This window comes from Perognathus longimembris, chromosome 3, assembly GCF_023159225.1.
Source record: "Perognathus longimembris pacificus isolate PPM17 chromosome 3, ASM2315922v1, whole genome shotgun sequence".
Taxonomy (NCBI): domain Eukaryota; kingdom Metazoa; phylum Chordata; class Mammalia; order Rodentia; family Heteromyidae; genus Perognathus; species Perognathus longimembris.
The window spans coordinates 92,771,800-92,790,624 of NC_063163.1; the positions used below are offsets into that span (position 1 = coordinate 92,771,800).

Consider the following 18,825-nt stretch of genomic DNA (forward strand, 5'->3'; position numbering starts at 1 on the left):
GCCCGAGCTACACAATCACACTTGTCTCCAGGAAAAACAAGAAGTGCTAGTCACGTAGGTCAGGGTCAGGGTATTTGAGTAACATGAATGAGGCCCAGCACTGTAAAAGGAGAAGAAAAACCCAGCAATACTGCAGTGCCTTACTTTCTGGTTTATCATGCCCCAATCCTGTCCTAGTCCTAGAGCCAACCATTTCTCCAAGAAATTGTGGGAAATGGCATAAAAAACTAAGGTCTGGGAGCAGTGTATTTCATTTGTCTGTAAGTCTTTCACCTGAACCAAGAAATAAGGACATGTAATTGTGCACATAAACACACACACTAATGATAAATGTACCAGTGCATAGGCACACAAAACACAAACCATCACCTCCTGAGGGTTATATCTACACATTTTCATAATAAAGCAAAAAACAATCTTTCAGTACCAGTACAGTGCTGCAGCAGCCTTGCAAAAAAAAAAAAAAAAAAAAAAGCATGAAGCACTGTTAGGATCTCTGCAACCTTCGCCCCAATCCTCCAGAGAGGAGGCCTCAGTCACATGGACTCCATGTTGTGGGATAAGGATGGAGGGAAACACTTGCTCTCAGTCTACAGGAATCGTTGCACATAAACATGCCATGAATTCATGTTTTGTCTTCAGATATCTGAAGCCTGGAATGTTCTTGGCCTTGTAAAATAACCTTTGACCAGAAGCCATTTTAGTTTTAAAATCAGAGTATTCAGGGGCTGGGAATATGGTAGAGTGCTTGCCTTGTAAAATCAGGGTATTCAACATTTACAATTAACTTATGAGTGATATCTTATTCGGGCATACATACACATACACACACACACGATGTTACAATATAGGAAATATTTCTGTATAATACTGTGGAGAGGTGGAAGAGAAACCACTGCAAACCAATTTTCTGCTACCACAGCACAAAAGATTATAAAGCCCCCTACAAGTTCCAACACTAAATCTACTTTTTTGTCAGTCCTGAGGCTTGAACTCAGGGCCTGGCCACTGTCCTTGAGCTTCTTTTGCTCAAGGATAGCACTCTACCACCTGAGCCACAGTGCCATTTCTGGCCTTTTCTGTTTATGTGGTACTGAGGAATCAAACCCAGGGCTTCATGCATGCTAGGTAGGCACTCTACCCCTAAGCCACATTCCTTGTCCCAATAATAAGTTTTTGAGACACCATCTCAAACAATATCTGGGTGCACTAGTGTCTGCCTGAAATCCTAGCTACAAGAGATACAGTATAATGACTGTGCATGGTGGTGTGTGTCTGTCTATCCCCAGCAACACAGGGAATATAAGATCATAGCCCAGACTGGTATGGGCACAAAACAAGATAGTACTTTGGAAATTACCAATATAAAATGCAGCAACGCCACTCACTAGACATTATGTTGAAAATGAACTATACAACTTGTGGGTAGGGACGGGAGGGAAAAACTGGAAGAGAGCGTGAGAAAGGGAGACATTGTCCAAAAAGAAATGTACTGTTTACCTGACATATGTAACCATAATTTGTCTGTATATTACCTTTAGATTAAAAAAATATATTTTTTAAAAAAGCAGACCTAGGTATGGCTCCAAGTAGTAGAGCACCAGTCAAGCAAGCAAGCCTGGGAAGCATTTGGCCCTCAATTCAAATGCCTATTACTGCAAAAGAAGAAAAACAAAAAGATTAACAGGGAAGAAGATAATGGGAGTGATTACTTGCTAATAATTAGTATAGAGTTTCTGTATGGGGAATTCATTAATAGTAGCTGTACAAGTATGTGATTTTACTAAAAACGCTGAATATTTTACCATATATAAAGAGAAAATTTTATGCATGTGTGAATTACATGCCAGTTTTCAAAGTTTATTTTAAAAAGCAGGTAGCTGGGGGCCGGGAATATGGCCTAGTGGCAAGAGTGCTTGCCTCCTACACATGAAGCTCTCGGTTCGATTCCCCAGCACCACATATATGGAAAACGGCCAGAAGGGGCGCTGTGGCTCAGATGGCAGAGTGCTAGCCTTGAGCGGGAAGAAGCCAGGGACAGTGCTCAGGCCCTGAGTCCAAGGCCCAGGACTGGCCAAAAAAAAAAGCAGGTAGCTGGGTATGGTTGTACACACCTGCCATCCCAGCTATGATAGGAAGCCAAAGCAGGTGGGTCTTAATCCAGTTGCACACCTGAGCAAGAGGCAAGACAGCACAAAAAAGGCTGAAGGTGTGGCTGAAGTGGTAGAATGCCTGCTTAGGAAGCAGGAGGTCCAAATTTCAGACTTTAGGAGTAATATACACACATACAGAACTGAAAATTGTGTGTTAAAAGGCTAGAGTGGGGGCTGGGAATGTGGCTTAGTGGTAGAGTGCTTGCCTTGCATGCATGAAGCCCTAGGTTCGATTCCTCAGCACCACATAATCAGAAAAAGGCAGAAGTGGCGCTGTGGCTCAAGTAGTAGAGTGCTAGCCTTGAGCAGAAAGAAGCCAGGGACAGTGCTCAGGCCCTGAGTCCAAGCCCCAGGACTGGCAAAAAAAAAAAAAAAAAAAAAGGCTAGTGCGAGCCACAGAGCAAGACCATCTCAAACAAAAAGACAAAAACAAAAGTTTATTTGCAGCCAGTAGCTGGTGGCTCACACCTGTAATCCTAGCTACTCAGAAGGCTGAGATCTGAGGATCACGGTTCAAAGCCAACTTGGGCAGCAAGGTCCATAAGGCTCTTATCGTCAATCCACCAGAAAACTGGAAGTGGTGCTGTAACTCAAAGTGGTACAGCACTAGCCATGAGCAAAAAAACTCAGTAACAGTGCTCAGGCCATGAGTTCAAACTCTACAACCGACAAACCCCAAACAAAAAGGGCAAGTACAGTGCCCACACTCTGAATTCAATCAAGCTCCACAATCAACCAAAAAGAAAAAAAAAAGTTTATCTGTGGGCTGGGAATGTGGCTTAGCTGTAAAGTGCTTGCCTAGCATGCATTAAGCCCTGGGTTCCATTCCTCAGCGCCACATAAACAGAAAAGGCCAGAAGTGGTGCTGTGGCTCAAGTGGCAGAGTGCTAGCCTTGAACAAAAGAAGCTCAGGAACAGTGCTCAGGCCCTGAGTTCAAGCTCCAGGACTGGCAAAAAAAAAAAGTATCTACAATAAAGTACATTAAAAAAGAAATTCAGAATTTGTACTTCCATGATTCAGGATTATAAACCTAGCTACTCAGAAGGCTGAACTCAGAGGATAGTGCTTCAAAGCCAGTCTGGACAGGAAAGTGTAAGACTATCATCACCAATTAACTGCCAAAAATCCAGAAGGAGAGCTGTGGCTCAAGAGGCAGAGCACTAGTCTTGAGCAAAAAAGGTCAGGGAAGGCACCCCTGGCCCAAGTTCAAGCCCCTAAACTGACACCAAGTAAATAAATAAATGAAATTGAGGATTGATGACTCCTGAATTTCTTGCTTGGGGAGCAGGATATGTGTCTGTGCTGTCAATTTCTATTTAACCTGTCATACTAAAATACTTTCTAAAACTTAAAATTAAAAACACAGCACTAAATGTTTGACTTTCCAGCAATGACCTATAAAGCCTAACATGGAATACAGCAAGAGAATCTCCCACTTTAAATGGAAAGAAGCCACAAGTGAACACAGTTTGCTCTTGTCTGAACTGGGCACAGAACATTTCCTGTGCGCCAGGTGCAAGGCCTACCATTATTAGCTAACGTCTTGTGTCCTTGCCCCATGCTTCTTCTAATCTCTGAAGACAAGTGTTCTTGAACTTGCCTTATTTATCAAGAGCCCTTCACATCAATTATCCCTGGAAAAGAACTCCTTTGAAAGCCTTCAAATTTGGTTAAAGGTTTAAAAAAAGTCCTTGGAAAGTGTCCACTCTAACTGCTCTTTCTTCATTAGTACTTCAGAGAAAATGTGAGATTACCCTTTTGTAGCCTAAGAATAGAAATTTATACAGGCGCTGTAGCTCACTCCTGTAATCCTAGCTCAGGAGGCTGAGATCTAAGGATCACAGTTCAAAGCCAGCCTGGGCAGCAAAGTTCATGAGATTCTTGTCTCCAATTCATCATAGAAAAAGCCAGAAGTGGTACTGTGGCTCAAATGATAGAGTATTTGCCTTGAGCAAAAAGGAGCTCAGGGACAGTGCCCAGGCCCAGAATTCAACCCCATGATGGATTGATGGATAGATGGACAGATGGACAAACAGAAGGGAGGGAGGGAGGGAGTATGAGAAGGAGGAAGGGTAGGTTACTGACTATGGACAAATTCACAAAAATTATTTTCAGGACAACAAAATACTTAATATCTGAGACCTCACTTTTTTGCATAGGTTAGTACAACCAGACAAGAGCAAGCTGCTAATTGCCCAAGAGCCACATACCCTAGGAAGTATGAGCAAGCACATTTTTAGTTGTGGCAGCCTTCCTTAAAGAGAATTTGTCAAGCTTCTCAAAACAATTGATCAGGGAATTATGACTGATATGAACACTCACTTTTTAGTGATCAGTATGAAAGATGAAAATCCAAATATGTGTCCAAGACAACAGTGGTGAAAATACTCATTCTATTTCTTTCTGCAGGAATCCCATGCAGAAACAGCTATCCATCAAACAACATTCCAGTAGGATTTCATTCAAGTCATATTTCTAAAGAGAACCAAAGGGGAATTCTGCTTTTTGTGAGCAAGATGTCTGGTATCTTATAATTAAGGTGAGTGTTGTGATGTATGTATGTATGTATGTATGTATTTATGGCAAGCCCTGGAACTTCAACTCAGGGCCTGGGCACTGTCCCTGGCTTCTTTTTGCTCAAGGCTAGTACTCTACCACTTGATCCACGGCGCCACTTCTGAATTTTTTTCTGTTTTATGTGGTACTAAGGAACCAAACCAGGACTTCATTCATGCTAGGCAAGCATTCTACCACTAAACCACATTCCCAGCCCCATCAAAGACTATCTTCCAATAAAAGAATTACATGAAATTAAGATGAGAATGGAAAAACAACAAAAAGCCTGTTTTTATGTTGTTGTTCATTTTTTTTGTGTTGTTTTTTTTTGCCAGTCCTGGGCCTTGGACTCAGGGCCTGAGCACTGTCCCTGGCTTCTTTTTGCTCAAGGCTAGCACTCTGCCACTTGAGTCACAGCGCCACTTCTGGCCGTTTTCTGTATATGTGGTGCTGGGGAATCAAACCCAGAGCTTCATGTAAACGAGGCAAGCGCTCTTGCCACTAGGCTACATCCCCAGCCCCGTTGTTCATGTTTTTTCTATTAATCTGGCCAATGAAATAAAAATAAACCTTGGGGCTGGGGATATAGCCTAGTGGCAAGAGTGCCTGCCTCGGATACACGAGGCCCTAGGTTCGATTCCCCAGCACCACATATACAGAAAACGGCCAGAAGCGGCGCTGTGGCTCAAGTGGCAGAGTGCTAGCCTTGAGCGGGAAGAAGCCAGGGACAGTGCTCAGGCCCTGAGTCCAAGGCCCAGGACTGGCCAAAAAAAAAAAAAAAAAAAGAGTAAAAAATAAATAAATAAATAAATAAACCTTGACTTTTACATGTATTCACACAATGGATAAAAAGCAATGTAAAAAGCCAGACACTGATGGCTCACATCAGTAGTCCTACTTAAGAGGCTGAGATCTAAGGAACACAATTCAAAGTCAGTAGGGGGAAGGAAAGTACATGAGACTGTTATCTCCAATTAATTACCATCAAACCAGAAGTAGAGTTATGGCTTCAAGTGGTAGAGAGATAGCCTTGAGCAAAAAACAGCTCAGGCACAGTGCTAAAGCCCTGAGTTCAAGACCCACACCCAACAGAAAAAAAAAAGAAAGAAAAAAAGTAATATAAAATACTAAAAAGGTAGACAAATACTAGAGAGAAGTCTAAAATAAGAAAAACATTTTTAAGGCATTCTGGCTCCATATTAAAGATTAAAATGTAGATGGAGGCTGGGTTGTAGATCAGTAGGAGAGCGGATGTTTAGCTTGTGTCCAGTTGAGGGTTTTGTCCCAGCATAACAAGAAGCTAGGAATGTGGCTCAGAGGTAGAGTGCTTGCCTTGCATGCATGAAGCCCTGGGTTTGATTCCTCAGTATCACATATACAGAAAAAAGCCATCCTTAGTTTTATACTGGCTTAAGAGGTTTGTAACTGAATATGTTACCGATATTCCACTTGTTACAAGTTACTACTCAACTTAGTTTATGGAAGATTGCAGATAAAAGTTATGAAACAAGATCTATGCATATGAAAAATGAAGCACTTAATTCTTGATTTATATCTAGGACTCAAATCTTACTCTTTTTTTTTGGCCAGTCCTGGGCCTTGGACTCAGGGCCTGAGCACCATCCCTGGCTTCTTCCCACTCAAAGCTAGCACTCTGCCACCTGAGCCACAGCGCCCCTTCTGGCCATTTTCCATATATGTGGTGCTGGGGAATCGAACCGAGAGCTTCATGTGTAGGAGGCAAGCACTCTTGCCACTAGGCCATATTCCCAGCCTTTTCTCAGTCTTAAAGACTGCATTTCTCCATGGAAGCTATGAGGACTACATATATCAGTTCGCTTCAGTTGCCTGTCTACTTTCTTAATGGTTTGAAACCGGACATAAATATGGCTGAACCCACTGCTATGAACCATTGGTCACAAAATGGGGAGCCTCCTCTGAAGACCTTTGTATACATGGAAGACTAAAATTGTGCCAAATCACTAATCAAAATAAAGGCGCACCCACATGAAGTAACAACTCAGATAACCTCAACATTTGCTTTTTAGCTAGATGATTCAAATACATGCTCAACAGTGGTCTGTATTGAGACCAATGTTCTGTTTTTGTTCCCTGTGCGACTGACAGGTCATAGCATTTAATAAGTTGATGGCAAAATTTATGAACAAAGGATGGACTGAGACAAATGTGTATTCTGTATCTAAGATTAGATTGTTCACTTGAAGAAAAAAAACATGATTCTGAATAATGAAAAGCAAAAACTAGTATCACTAGCATGCAACCTCAATAACTGGTAAATAACAGATTCTGGTAAAAGAAAAGGGGAGGGAAGTTGGGCACTGGTGGCTCAAGCCCATAATCCTAGCTACTCAGGAAGCTGAGATCTGAGGACCATGGCTCGAAGCTGGCCAGAGCAGGAAAAGCTATGAGATTCTTATCTCCAATTAGCCACTAAAAAGCCCAAAGTGGAACTGTGGCTCAAGTGATAGAGCAGTAGCATTGGGGGTGGGGGGAAGCTCAGGACAGCACTCAAACCCTGAGTTCAGGCCTCAGGGCAGGAAGTATGCAGGCACACAAGTGCATACATACACAAGGTTAAAGAGTCCCTCCCAAATTTTCCACTAATAAGCACCAGTTTTCTGTTTCTGAAACCAGTAGATTGCCAACACCAACTAGTCAAAAAGATTGTTATAGGAACATAGCTGGGCTTGAACTCCCAGAGTTTCTGATTCAATACCATATCAGAAGGGATTTGAACTTTGTAGTTCTAACAAGATATCAGATGATACTAATGCTGGCTTAGTGGCCATATTTTGAAAATCCCTGCATAAACCACTTTTCATGCCTAACATTCAGGTAAGATCCACTGTATAACCTCCAGATGTCCTTTAACACAATCCAATCATATTTAAATACTACCCAAACACAATTTAAATACTTAGGAGATGGGGCAAGCAAAACAGACCTGAATTTATAGATTAATGGCCAGGTCTCATACAATGATAGGTGGGTATGATAAAGCTACTTATAACCATCTTGGTCAAACGTCACTGTGCTTGGAAAGCATCCATCATGATTCTAACAAGTTCTTGAGATATTCTTAGATGCACAGTAGACACCATCTGAACCCTGATAAGTAACAATAGATCTGTTACTTTGATAACATTAATATTTATCAAGTTCTCCAAGAAGACTGAAGCCTTGCTACTCAAAGTGGACCAGCAGCAGGGATACTACCTGAGATCTGTGTAGAAAGCCAAATCTTCAAGCCCACGCCCGATCTACTATTCAGAATTTATACCACATCAAGGCCCAGAGGACTATAATGTGACTCCCATGCCTATTAATGTGAGAAGAAAGCTGTGCTAAAGAATGTTCTGCCACAGAAAAACACTATAATGCACCTAAGAGAGCACCAGTCCAAACGACTGCTTTCTACCTTCATGGAAACCAAAAACATCTCTGGTTTCTCAACAGATTTCCAATGTTATCCTTAAACCAAGAAGAGTCAACAGGCAAGGGGCCCTCTCATCAAGCCAATACATTTTCCTAACCTTGTAAACATCCCACACTTGCAGAAGTTTCCACAGAACACACCACCTTTAAAATTCCCTGATGAGAATAGCTACCCTCTATTGCTTGTAGACTCCCTTCTACCATGTCAATGTGAAGTGGCAGAACTTGAAATGCTCTTATTTGTTCCAGTAATTTGGTATGAGAATGTAGGTGAAGGAGTCAGAGATCTCAAATATTATTCCAGTTGGAGAAGAAAACACTCATTACAGTGCTCAGAACACAAGATCAAGCTCTCTTCAAAAGGAAACAGGCTTAGTCCCACATGATATCACTAGCATGTTGAGAAACATGTATGAAAGTACTAGCCTAACACTACCAGAACATTATTCTAGCTAAATATTCTCAAATGGAGTAGAAATCTAGTTCCACCTAAATTTGGTCAAGATTGTTAAGTCAAAAAAAAAAGATTAAGTCTATCTTCCACTGTCATTACTAACAAACAGAAAAACAATAACCAAAAAAGCAGTACTGGAGTTTAAACACTTGATTAGGCAGAACTTGATCCATTCTACCACTCCATCCCTTTTTCAGTTTAGTGGTTTTTTTTGGTTGGTCGTGGGGCTTGAACTCTGGGCCTGGGTACTATCCTGAGCTCTTCAGCTCAAGGCTAGAGCTCTACCACTTGAGCTACAGCGCCACTTCTGGTTTTCTGGGGATTAACTGGAGATAAAAGAGACTAAGGGACTTTCTTGCCTGGGCTGGCTTTGAACCTCAATCCTCAGATCCCAGCCTCCTGAGTAGCTAGGATTACAGATGTGAGCCACCAATGCCCAGCAGTTTAGTTGATTTTTCTTTTAGATAGGGCCTTGCATTTTTATCCAGGGCCAGCCTTAGACTGTGAACATCCAGATCTCCACCTCCTGAATAGCTGGTATTACAGGCATGTATCCATGATTGGCTTTGAAACAAGGTGGGGTTTTTGTTATTGTTTTGCCCATCTTGGGGCTTGAACTAGGGACCTACATGCTGTCTTTAGATTTTTTTTTGTTCAAGGTTATTTACCACTTGAGCCACAGCTTCACTTTGGGCTTTTTGGGTAGTTTACTGGAAATAAGAGTCTCACAGACTTCCTTGCTGAGGCTGGCTTCAAAACCTGACCCTCAGAGCTCTACCTCTTGAGTAGCTAGAATTACAGGCGAAAGCCACCAGCACCCAGCTTCTTAAGTTTTTCAAGGCACATGTAAGTATGACAAAATTCTGAGGTTAGACTATAGCCAGCCATAATAGTATGTATTTGTCATCTCAGCCTTCAGGAGGCCGAAGGAAGAGGAGTGTTAGAGGCCAGCCTGGGCAATATAACAATACTTTGTCTAAAAAGGACAATACTAAGCCTTTTAAAATTTCCCAGACAGTGTCTCCAGTGTTGCTTAGACTGGCCCTAAACTCAAGATCCTCCCATATCTAGGCTAATACTAAGCTTTTAAAAAATTAATTTACTTATTGTTATATAGCTGTACAAAGAAGTTTTAATTCCTTAACTAAGTCAGGTTATGAGTACAATGTTACTTGATCAATGTCACCTCTTCCATCATTCTCCCATATTCCCCCCTCCCCGTCCCTACCCTCAAGTTACATAATTCAATTTTTACTTAAGTGTACATTGAATGACATTTGCTCATCCTTCATCCCTTCCATTTGTGTGCCCTCCATTTTTGCCCTCCCCACCAAAACATATTTTCATTTCCTGGTATTCATTTTGATAAATAATACATTAGTTGTTCAAAGGAGTTACACCTTTGTATATCATCCTTCAGTCATATGAATGAACGTATGACTAAAGGAAAGGTGGTAAGATTCTTATCTCCAATCAAACACATGAAAAAGCTGGAAATGGCGCTGTGGCTCAAGTGGTAGAGTACTAGCCATGAACAAAAAGGAGGAGCTGGGGCTGGGAATATGGCCTAGTGGCAAGAGTGCTTGACTCGTATACATGAAGCCCTGGGTTCGATTCACCAGCACCACATATATAGAAAATGGCCAGAAGTGAGAGCTCAAGGACTGGGTTGTGTCCAAATCCTGAGTTCAAACCCCAGGAATGGAAAAAAAAAGTATCAGTTTTTTTTTTCCATTCAATTAGATTTTATCTTTCAACATTTTTAGGTAATGACTTGATGAGTTGTGAAGTATACTCCATCCAGCACTTTTAGATTTGGTAAGACTAAATCTGAATACAGAACTGAAAAACTATCAATTCACATTCTGTTATGCCAAAACAAATTGTATCAAGACAATCAACAGGGCCTGGGGATATGGCCTAGTGGCAAGAGTGCTTGCCTCGTATACATGAGGCCCTGGGTTCAATTCCCCAGCACCACATATACAGAAAATGGCCAGAAGTGGCGCTGTGGCTCAAGTGGCAGAGTGCTAGCCTTGAGCGGGAAGAAGCCAGGGACAGTGCTCAGGCCCCGAGCCCAAGGCCCAGGACTGGGCGCTGTTCTTGAGCTCTGTTTCTCAAGGCTAGTACTGTATCACTTTTAAGCCACAGCTCCACTTTTGGTTTTTTAGTGATTTATTGGAGATAAGACTCTCATGGGAACTTCTCTGCCCCCCTTGGCTTTGAAAACCTCAAATCTCAGCCTCCTAAGCAGCTAGGATTACCGGTATGAGTGACCTGCTCCTGGCTTTTTTCTTTTTCTTTAATGTTGAAAGTAAATGTCTGACACCATTTAACACTTTTATCAAGTAAGTAAAAGCGGCAGTACACACTGATTAAAGCTCAGCTTTAATCAATATCCTGGGGAGTCAAAGACAATTAAGCCATGCTAGCTAGAGTCCATGTCAGGGGAGACATTAAGGAAATGCAGACAAAGGCCTAACCAGAACATAAGCTCTCTCTCTTTTTTGCCAGTCCGAGGCTTGAACTCAGGTCCTGGGGGCTGTCTCTGAACTTCTTTTTGCTCATGGCTAGCACTCTATTACTTGAGCCACAGTGCCATTTCTGGCTTTTTCTATTTATGTGGTACTGTGGAACTGAACCCAGGTCTTCATACATGCTAGACAAGCACTCTACCACTAAGCTACATGGCCAGCCAGAACATAAGCTCTTGCATCAAAAGCCTTAGTTGGGGGCTGGGAATATGGCCTAGTGGTAGAGTGCTCGTCTCCTATACATGAAGTCCTAGGTTTGATTCCTCAGCACCACATATATAGAAAAAGCCGAAAGTGGCACTGTGGCTCAAGAGGTAGAGTGCTAGCCTTGAGCAAAAAGAGGCCAGGGACAGTGCTCAGGCCCTGACTTCAAGTCCCAGGACTGGCAAGAAAACAAAACAAAAGCCTCAGTTGCTTTGTACTTAAGCACATACATTTTTTCCATTAATTCTAATACTGGGGCTTGAACTCAGGGGCTCACCTTCTTAGCTTGGCTGGTGCAATACCATTTGAGCCATACCTCCAGTTCTGGTTTGGTTGGTTAATTAGAAATAAGTGCCTCAAGGATTTCTCTGCCTGGGCTGGCTTGGAACTGTGATTCTCGACCTCCTGAGTACCTAGGATTATAGATGTGAGCTACTAGTACCTGGCAAACATATACTTTGTTTTTGCACTCTAGCCAAGAACATTTCAAAAAGTTAGAAATGAATTTACAGGTGACTCCTGTTTACCTGTTCAAAAACATTCGGTAGCCAACCAGACACTGATGCACTGAAATTCATAAATATATGACCTGGATGTGATTCCTCAGCCATTCCCATTCATAGCAGGTATCAAAATGATCAGTTTAAAAATTGATATTGTTTGTTGTTGTTGTTTTGCCAGTCCTGTGGTTTGAACTCAGGGCCTGAGCACCGTCCCTGGCTTCTTTTCGCTCAAGGCTAGCACTCTGCTACTTGAGCCACAGTGCCACTTCTGGCTTTTTTCTATATATGTGGTGCTGAGGAATCGAGCCCAGGGCTTCATATATACAAGGCAAGCACTCTATCACTAGGCCATATTCCCAACCCCACTTTTAAGTTTTTTAGTAAAGGAACTATGATGGCGTTGGGAATGTGGCTTAGAGTGCTTGCCTAGCATGCATGAAGCCCTAGGTTCAATTCCTCAGTACGACATCAACAGAGAAAGCTGGACGTGGTGTTGTGGCTCAAGTGGTAGAGTGTTATCCTTGAGGAAAAGAGGCCGAGGACAGTACCCAGGCCTTGAGTTCAAGCCCCAGGACTGGGGAAAAAAAAAAAAAAAAAGGAGCTATGAAAGCCAGGTGCCAGTGGCTCATGTCTGTAATCCTAGCTACTCAGGAGGCTGAGATCTGAGGACTGAGGTTCCAACCAGCTGGGCAGGAAAGTCTGAGGAACACTTATCTCCAATTAACCACCAAAAAACTGGAAGTGGTACTGTGGCTCAAAGTGGTAGAGTGCTTTTTTGAGCAAAAAAAAACTCAGGGACAGCACCCAAGACCCGAGTTCAAGCTCCATAACAAAGAAAATAAAAGAAGAAAAGAAGTAACTATGATTGAATTATTTTTTGAAAGTGAATCTAAGCTCAATTTGTAAGGAAGCAAAACACCAAAATTTAAAAATCCAATTATCTTGGCCAGACTACTCCTATAGGAAACATGAATACAGAGAAGGGATTCTGAAGCATCATCCCACAGCTGGACTCCTCACTCTACATATAGCACGTTAAGTCAATAGCACCTTCATGCCACAGTTGTTTCAGAACTTGGGTGCTAATATACACCAATCCACAAATCTCTACAGGGTATGGGACAGTACTTAACCTAAAAGCTGCTTAGAAGCAAACTCTTGGTATTTATACACCCAGAAAAAAGTTCACTGCAATGGTGTTACTTGTCCATATTTGAGGCAGACCAAGAGTATCACTTGAAATAATACCAACACAATGTTACTTCCAGTCTATAAAGAAACATTCATTAGTAACAAAACCTACTTTTGTATAGCGATGGGGGGATCTGGAGGTCGGCAGTTTCTTTAAGTCAAGGAAAGCATCTCCATTTTCTGTTTCACTCAGACTCACACGTCTCCTATCCATGGCTTCTTAGTCCACAATTTTTTTTTGCACCTGGAAGATAAATCAATACAAAATAATCAGAGAGAACAGGAAGTTTTCATAGGTCAGGTGTGCTTTAAGAAACAAACTTTTTGTCTTTAATTTGAAACAAACTAACCTCCATCCCCAAATTGTTTGAACCAGAATCAAACTGGAGACATAATCACTGTGACTTGGTCATTTCTCCTAGTAAAATGTACTAACCATCCTCAGGGGAGGGAAAGCAGAAGCGGAAGGAGCCCAACCTTTAGCCAACTTTAATACAAAGAGCAGCCAAAATAGACGCTGAGACCTGTGGGTGCCGATTAGACAGTGACAGATATTGTTTCCCCAATAGTGGGGGCAAGTAGGAGGGCTGGGAAGAGCTGGGGATCCGGGAAGCCGGGTTGTCGTAAAGTGCCTGTCATTTGTCAATGGAAGGGTCCAGCTGCCCCTTGTTAGCCAACGATCAGGAGCTGAGGACCGGACCTGAACTCCCCTAGCACAGCCGGCTTACACCTGTGGCCGTGCTAGGGACGTCTGTGGCAAGGGAAGGGTAAGCAGTGGCTCCAGCTCCGAAAGTCAGCTTTCCCAGACCAACCCCCAGTCCCCCGCGCAGGCCCTCGATGAGAGGCCTCCTTTGGAGGAAGGGCGGAGACGGTACTCACGGAAGGGAGGCGGGCCGGAGGGCGCAGTGAGGCCAGATCACCCAGCCCGAGTGCTTCGAGTTGGAGCTGGCGCAGGCCCGCCGCCGGTCCGTCTCGGCGGCTTAGGCCCCGCCAGCCTGCCCGCCGCCCGCCCCGTGAGCCTCGCGCCCCGGCCCACCCCCCCGCGCGCGCCCCGGTACCCGAGCTCCCGCACGCGACCCCAGAGCAACGCGCTCGGGCTCTTGCTCCCCCACCCTGTACCCCCTGCTAGGGCCAGCGCCCCGGACCCAGGCGCCTTGAGATCCTTACTCGGTGCCTCTGCCGCTGGGCGGCCCTGCGTCTCGGCCGCCGTTCCCCTCCCTGCTGCCCGCGCCGGTCCCAGCGCTGCTCCCGGCGGCCTTAGCTCTCGGGGCACCCCCCCCCCCAAACTCACACACCCGCTGGAACTGTCTCTCTTCAGCCGCCGTAACCACAGCACGGCCCTCGGCCACGCCTCTTCTGCTCCCTCCCCCTTAATAACTCCCGGCACGCACCGGGGCCCAGCCCGGCCTTCGCTCCGCGCGCCCAGGTGTGAGGTGGCCGCGGCGATGCCGGGAGGGAGAGAAACCATCACAGCCTCCTCCTAGGCGGGCTCGGCAGTGGAGAGGCAGAAGCGGGAGGGAGAAAGTAGCTGCGCGGGGAGGGAGCAGTGGGGACATCGGAAGCCCGAGCCCCTGCGCACAGGCGATCGCCATAGACAGCCCCGCGGAGGTGCCCGCGTTCCCACGCACAATGAAGGGGGCGGAGTTGTGCAGCGCCTGGGCCCCGAGACCCGCGCCACGCTGTAGTGCTGGGGAGGCGACGGGTGGGTTGCGTCTGTCGGTGCACCCTGGCCTGCCCGGGAGGCACGGCCACCGCCCGTGCTTCTGCCGGGTGGGGTGGGGGTGGGGATCGGAGTTAGAGAAACTCAACTAACTTTAGTTTTCATTAGTGGCACGATCTTAGGTGAAACTCTGACTGTCTGGTATTTGCTATTTCTAAAATGGTCCGTAGCTTCGGGGGGGGGGCTAGATATTAATATGGGTTGGTGCATTCATAAACAGGTTACCTGTAGAGGTTGGTGCACTCATACACCATACATTTTGTACAGCTAAAGGCGACTGGCGTGTCCATTGCAGCGCTATTTCTCCCGCACATAATCCGAATCTTTCCCGTAGCCTGCACCGGAAGGGGAAGTGCAAATTTATTTTGGGGTGAAATGAGATGGCGACTGTCGGGCATTCACCCCGCGTGCTGAGACAAGCTGGCGAGGGGGGAGGGGAAGGGGCACAAAAACAAACCCGCTGAAGAATTGCACTGGATAGTTGCACGTGAACACCTCTGTAGCGCGCAGTGGGTCTCTCCAGAGTAGTTGTGAAATGACTGGGGGGTGGAGTAGGGGGCGTAATAATGGTTTTCTCTTAGCCGCGAAAGCAGGCTTGGCTAATGTCCAGACTTTGAGATTGGAGTTAAAAGATCAGACAGCCACATGGCTACATTGTCCAAAAAGAATCCATTAAAATCCTGTCCCTCAAGAGATATGCTTTCAGGTTGTCGCTGGTGGCTCAAGCTGGAGACAGATCTGAGGATCCAGCAGGAATGTTCATGAGACTTCGATTAAATACCAAAAAGGCTGCTAGTGGGGGTGTGCCTCAAGTGGTAGAGCGCTTAGTATTAAGCAAAAAATCTCAGGGACAGCATCCAAGGCCCTAAATTCAAGCCCCAGGATGGGTAACAACAACAACAAAAAATCTTTGACCATCCTACCACTTACTTCACTTGGGAAATTAAGAGTTGGGCAGTGAGTGATCCCTAAGCTCTCTATGTGAACCTCTGTACCAGAAAACGATTTTTTAAAAAATTCTGTGGAATACTAAATAAAATAGATTTTCCCCCCTCTGCAGTCAAGAGAAATGTTGGCAATTCAGGCCTAAGTCTTCATTTCCCCTACAGGCTGTACAGAGGCAATTTATCCTCAGCCCTAGATTTCTCATGAGGAATTGAGAAGATAACCTCTCACAGGACAGTTCTCAGGTTAAATATCACAGGGTGGATTTAAAAAAAAAAAAAAAAAGAAAAAAACACCTTACCAGTGGCTGTAAGCCTAGCTACTCAGGAGGCTGAGATCTGAGGATCATAGTTCAAAGACAGCCTGCACAGGTAAATCCCATGAAGCTCATCTCCAATTAACTCCAGAAAAAAAAAAAAAAAAGAAAGAAAAGCTGGAAGTGGAGCTGTGGCTCAAGTGGTTAGAGTGCTAGCCTTGAGCAGAAAGCAGAGTTTAGGGGCAGCATCTAGGCCCACAGTTCAAGCCCCAGGACTGGCAAAAAAAAAATTAAAAAACATTTTCAAAAGCCTTATATAGCCAACAAAGTCTGTTGGTTTCTTTCAGGGGAAATATATTTAAAGACGGTTCTAAGGGATCTTATAGGTAATGAAAGGAAATGGTTCTTGTTATTTTAAAAACTAAGTTTCCTGGGCTGGGAATATGGCCCAGTGGCAAGAGTGCTTGCCTTGTATACATGAAGCCCTGGATTCGATTCCTCAGCACCACATATACAGAAAATGGCCAGAAGTGGCGCTGTGGCTCAAGTGGTAGAGTGCTAGCCTTGAGCAAACAGAAGCCAGGGACAGTGCTCAGGCCCTGAGTCCAAGCCCCAGGACTGCCCCCCCCCCCCAAAAAAAAAAAAACAACAACTAAGTTTCCTGGGCTAGGTGTAGAACTTACTGATAAATAGCTTGCCTAGGGTGCTGGAAGCTCTTGAGTTTGATCCCCAGCACTATACACACACACTTTGGAATCTTGAGCTCTTCCCAAAGGCTGAGAGAAATAGCTCAAATCTCCTTGCTATGATGGAGTTTAGTAGAAGGCACCTGTTGTTTTATTTGTAGTGCTAGGGATTGAACCCTGGGCCTCAAGCATGCTAGGTCAGGTCAAGGAGAGCTGTTTTTGAAGCTACTAAGTCCTGGCTCTACCATTTAGTCTGAAATCTGAGTCAGGCATTTTATCACTCTAGACTTCGCCTCATTTGTCAGAAAGGGATAGCAGGATCTATGTTGCAGGTTTCATGTTTGTAGTAGGAATAACGAAAACACTAAAAATTCTGGGCACTATGGATTTTGCTGAGTGGTAGAGCACTTATTTAGTATTTACAAGGCTCTACCTTTAAGTTCCCTGTACTACAACCCCTAAAAATTTGGATCTGGTTTTCTCTTGCTGTGTAACAAAGCCACCTCAAAACTCAGATACTTAAACTGGTACTTATTTTGCTTCCAAACTTGTAAGTTAGGCTGAGAGAGGTGGTCTCTGCTGCATTCAGCATCAGCTGGGGCAGCTCAAAGGTTCACTTCCACATTTGGTAGTTGAAGGTGGCTGTCAGCTGAGACCACTGGAGCTTTGGCTCGAATGCTTATACATGAGTGAACTTTGGCAGATAATAGTTGCTGCATTGCCTTCTAGCCTCACACTGAAGTCACTCAGTATTAGTCCTGCCCGATGACACATTCCATTCTGTTCTTTAGAAAGGACTCCATGAGGGCTAGGGATATGGCCTAGTGGTAAAGTGCTCGCCTCATATACATGAAGCCCTGGATTCGATTCCTCAGCACCACATAAACAGAAAAAGCCAGAAGTGGTGCTATGGTTCAAGAGGCAGAGCGCTAGCCTTGAGCAAAAAGAAGCCAGGGACAGTGCTCAGGCCCTGAGTTCAAGCCCCAGGACTGGCAAAAAAAAAGAAAGAAAGAAAGGACTCCATGAAGCTGGCCTATATTCCAGGAAAAGTGATTTAGATGATCCCTTTTAATGGGAGAAATGTCAAGGAACTTGGGAGTCTGCTTTAAAACTACCACAAGCCATATATGAAACCAGTGCTCAAGACTTTGTAAGCTATACCAATTTTTACCTGAAACTAATTTCCCTAGACCTTACATCTAGGTAAGTCCTTTAGGAGTCTTTGAGAACCAGTCTCTGTTGGGTCTTGTAAAAGAAGACAATTACCATGTAGGAATAAAGGTAATTATTAAGGAAGGGCACCCACAAACCTTTACTTTTAGCTTCCTTCAAATGGAAATGGAAAAGCTAGATGCTTGCTAATCCTTGTTTTACTGTAGCTTTTACATGTTACTCTTCTAGGCAAGAGTAGCAATTTGTACCTATATGTGCCCTCTTGCAACTAATAATTTTCAAATGTCAATATAGGAAACCCCTTAGAATGAAAGAAATCATTCTAGTACTTTATGAATATTTGCAAGAACTTGATTTAGGGTCAAATTGTACGTTCAAAGTTTGGCATAAGGTGAGTCAGAGGTTAAGTTGAGGAAATTGTCAGTTAAGAATAATAGAGAAGGAAATACAAATATTAAAACCTTGGAAATTAACCAGAGCACATGTGAGCACTTGCTACTAGGTCTTTACCTATAGCAGCCTAATATTAGTTGGTTGTGATTGCATTTTTCTAAAAAAATCGTTTTGACTCAGTTTTTTTTGCTTCAAGGATAATCCCTAATTCCAACAAACTAGGACTTGAGAAGTTTTATAGTTGTCATATTGTATCCTCAGATTAAAGAGAAAAAATAGTAAGAGATCTAAGTACCTTGTAGAAAATTATTTTCAGAGCCCAGATCACTCTTGATGGCCATAGCTTTGAAGTGTGTGTGTGTGTGTGTGTGTGTGTGTATGTGTGTATACGTGTACACACTGGGGCCTGAACTCAGATCCTGGATGCTGTCTCAGCATTTTTGTTCAAGGCTGGAGCCACAGTTCCACTTCCAGCTTTTTGGTGGTTAATTAGAGATAACAGCTTTGTAGACTTTCCAGACCAAGGTGACTTTGAACCTTGATTCTTAGATCTTGGCTTCCTGTGTAGCTAGGATTACAGACATGAGCGAGAGGCACTGG

At 44.0% G+C, this 18,825-nt stretch overlaps 1 protein-coding gene across 6 annotated transcripts in view; it reads right to left on the reverse strand.

Annotated features, from left to right (window-relative positions):
• Eif4enif1 (eukaryotic translation initiation factor 4E nuclear import factor 1) overlaps positions 1–14,397 on the reverse strand; it is a 51,097-nt gene extending 36,700 nt beyond the window's left edge. For 2 of the 6 annotated variants that reach the window (XM_048343346.1, XM_048343341.1), the window contains exons 1-2: positions 14,220–14,339; positions 13,165–13,296 (exon numbers count right to left, since the gene is read on the reverse strand). In XM_048343346.1, coding sequence (XP_048199303.1) covers positions 13,165–13,266 — 102 coding nt within the window. In that variant the 5' untranslated portion in view covers positions 13,267–13,296; positions 14,220–14,339. The other 4 variants (XM_048343343.1, XM_048343345.1, XM_048343344.1 and 1 more) reach the window with 4 other exon arrangements.
• Positions 14,398–18,825: the final 4,428 nt, after the last annotated feature.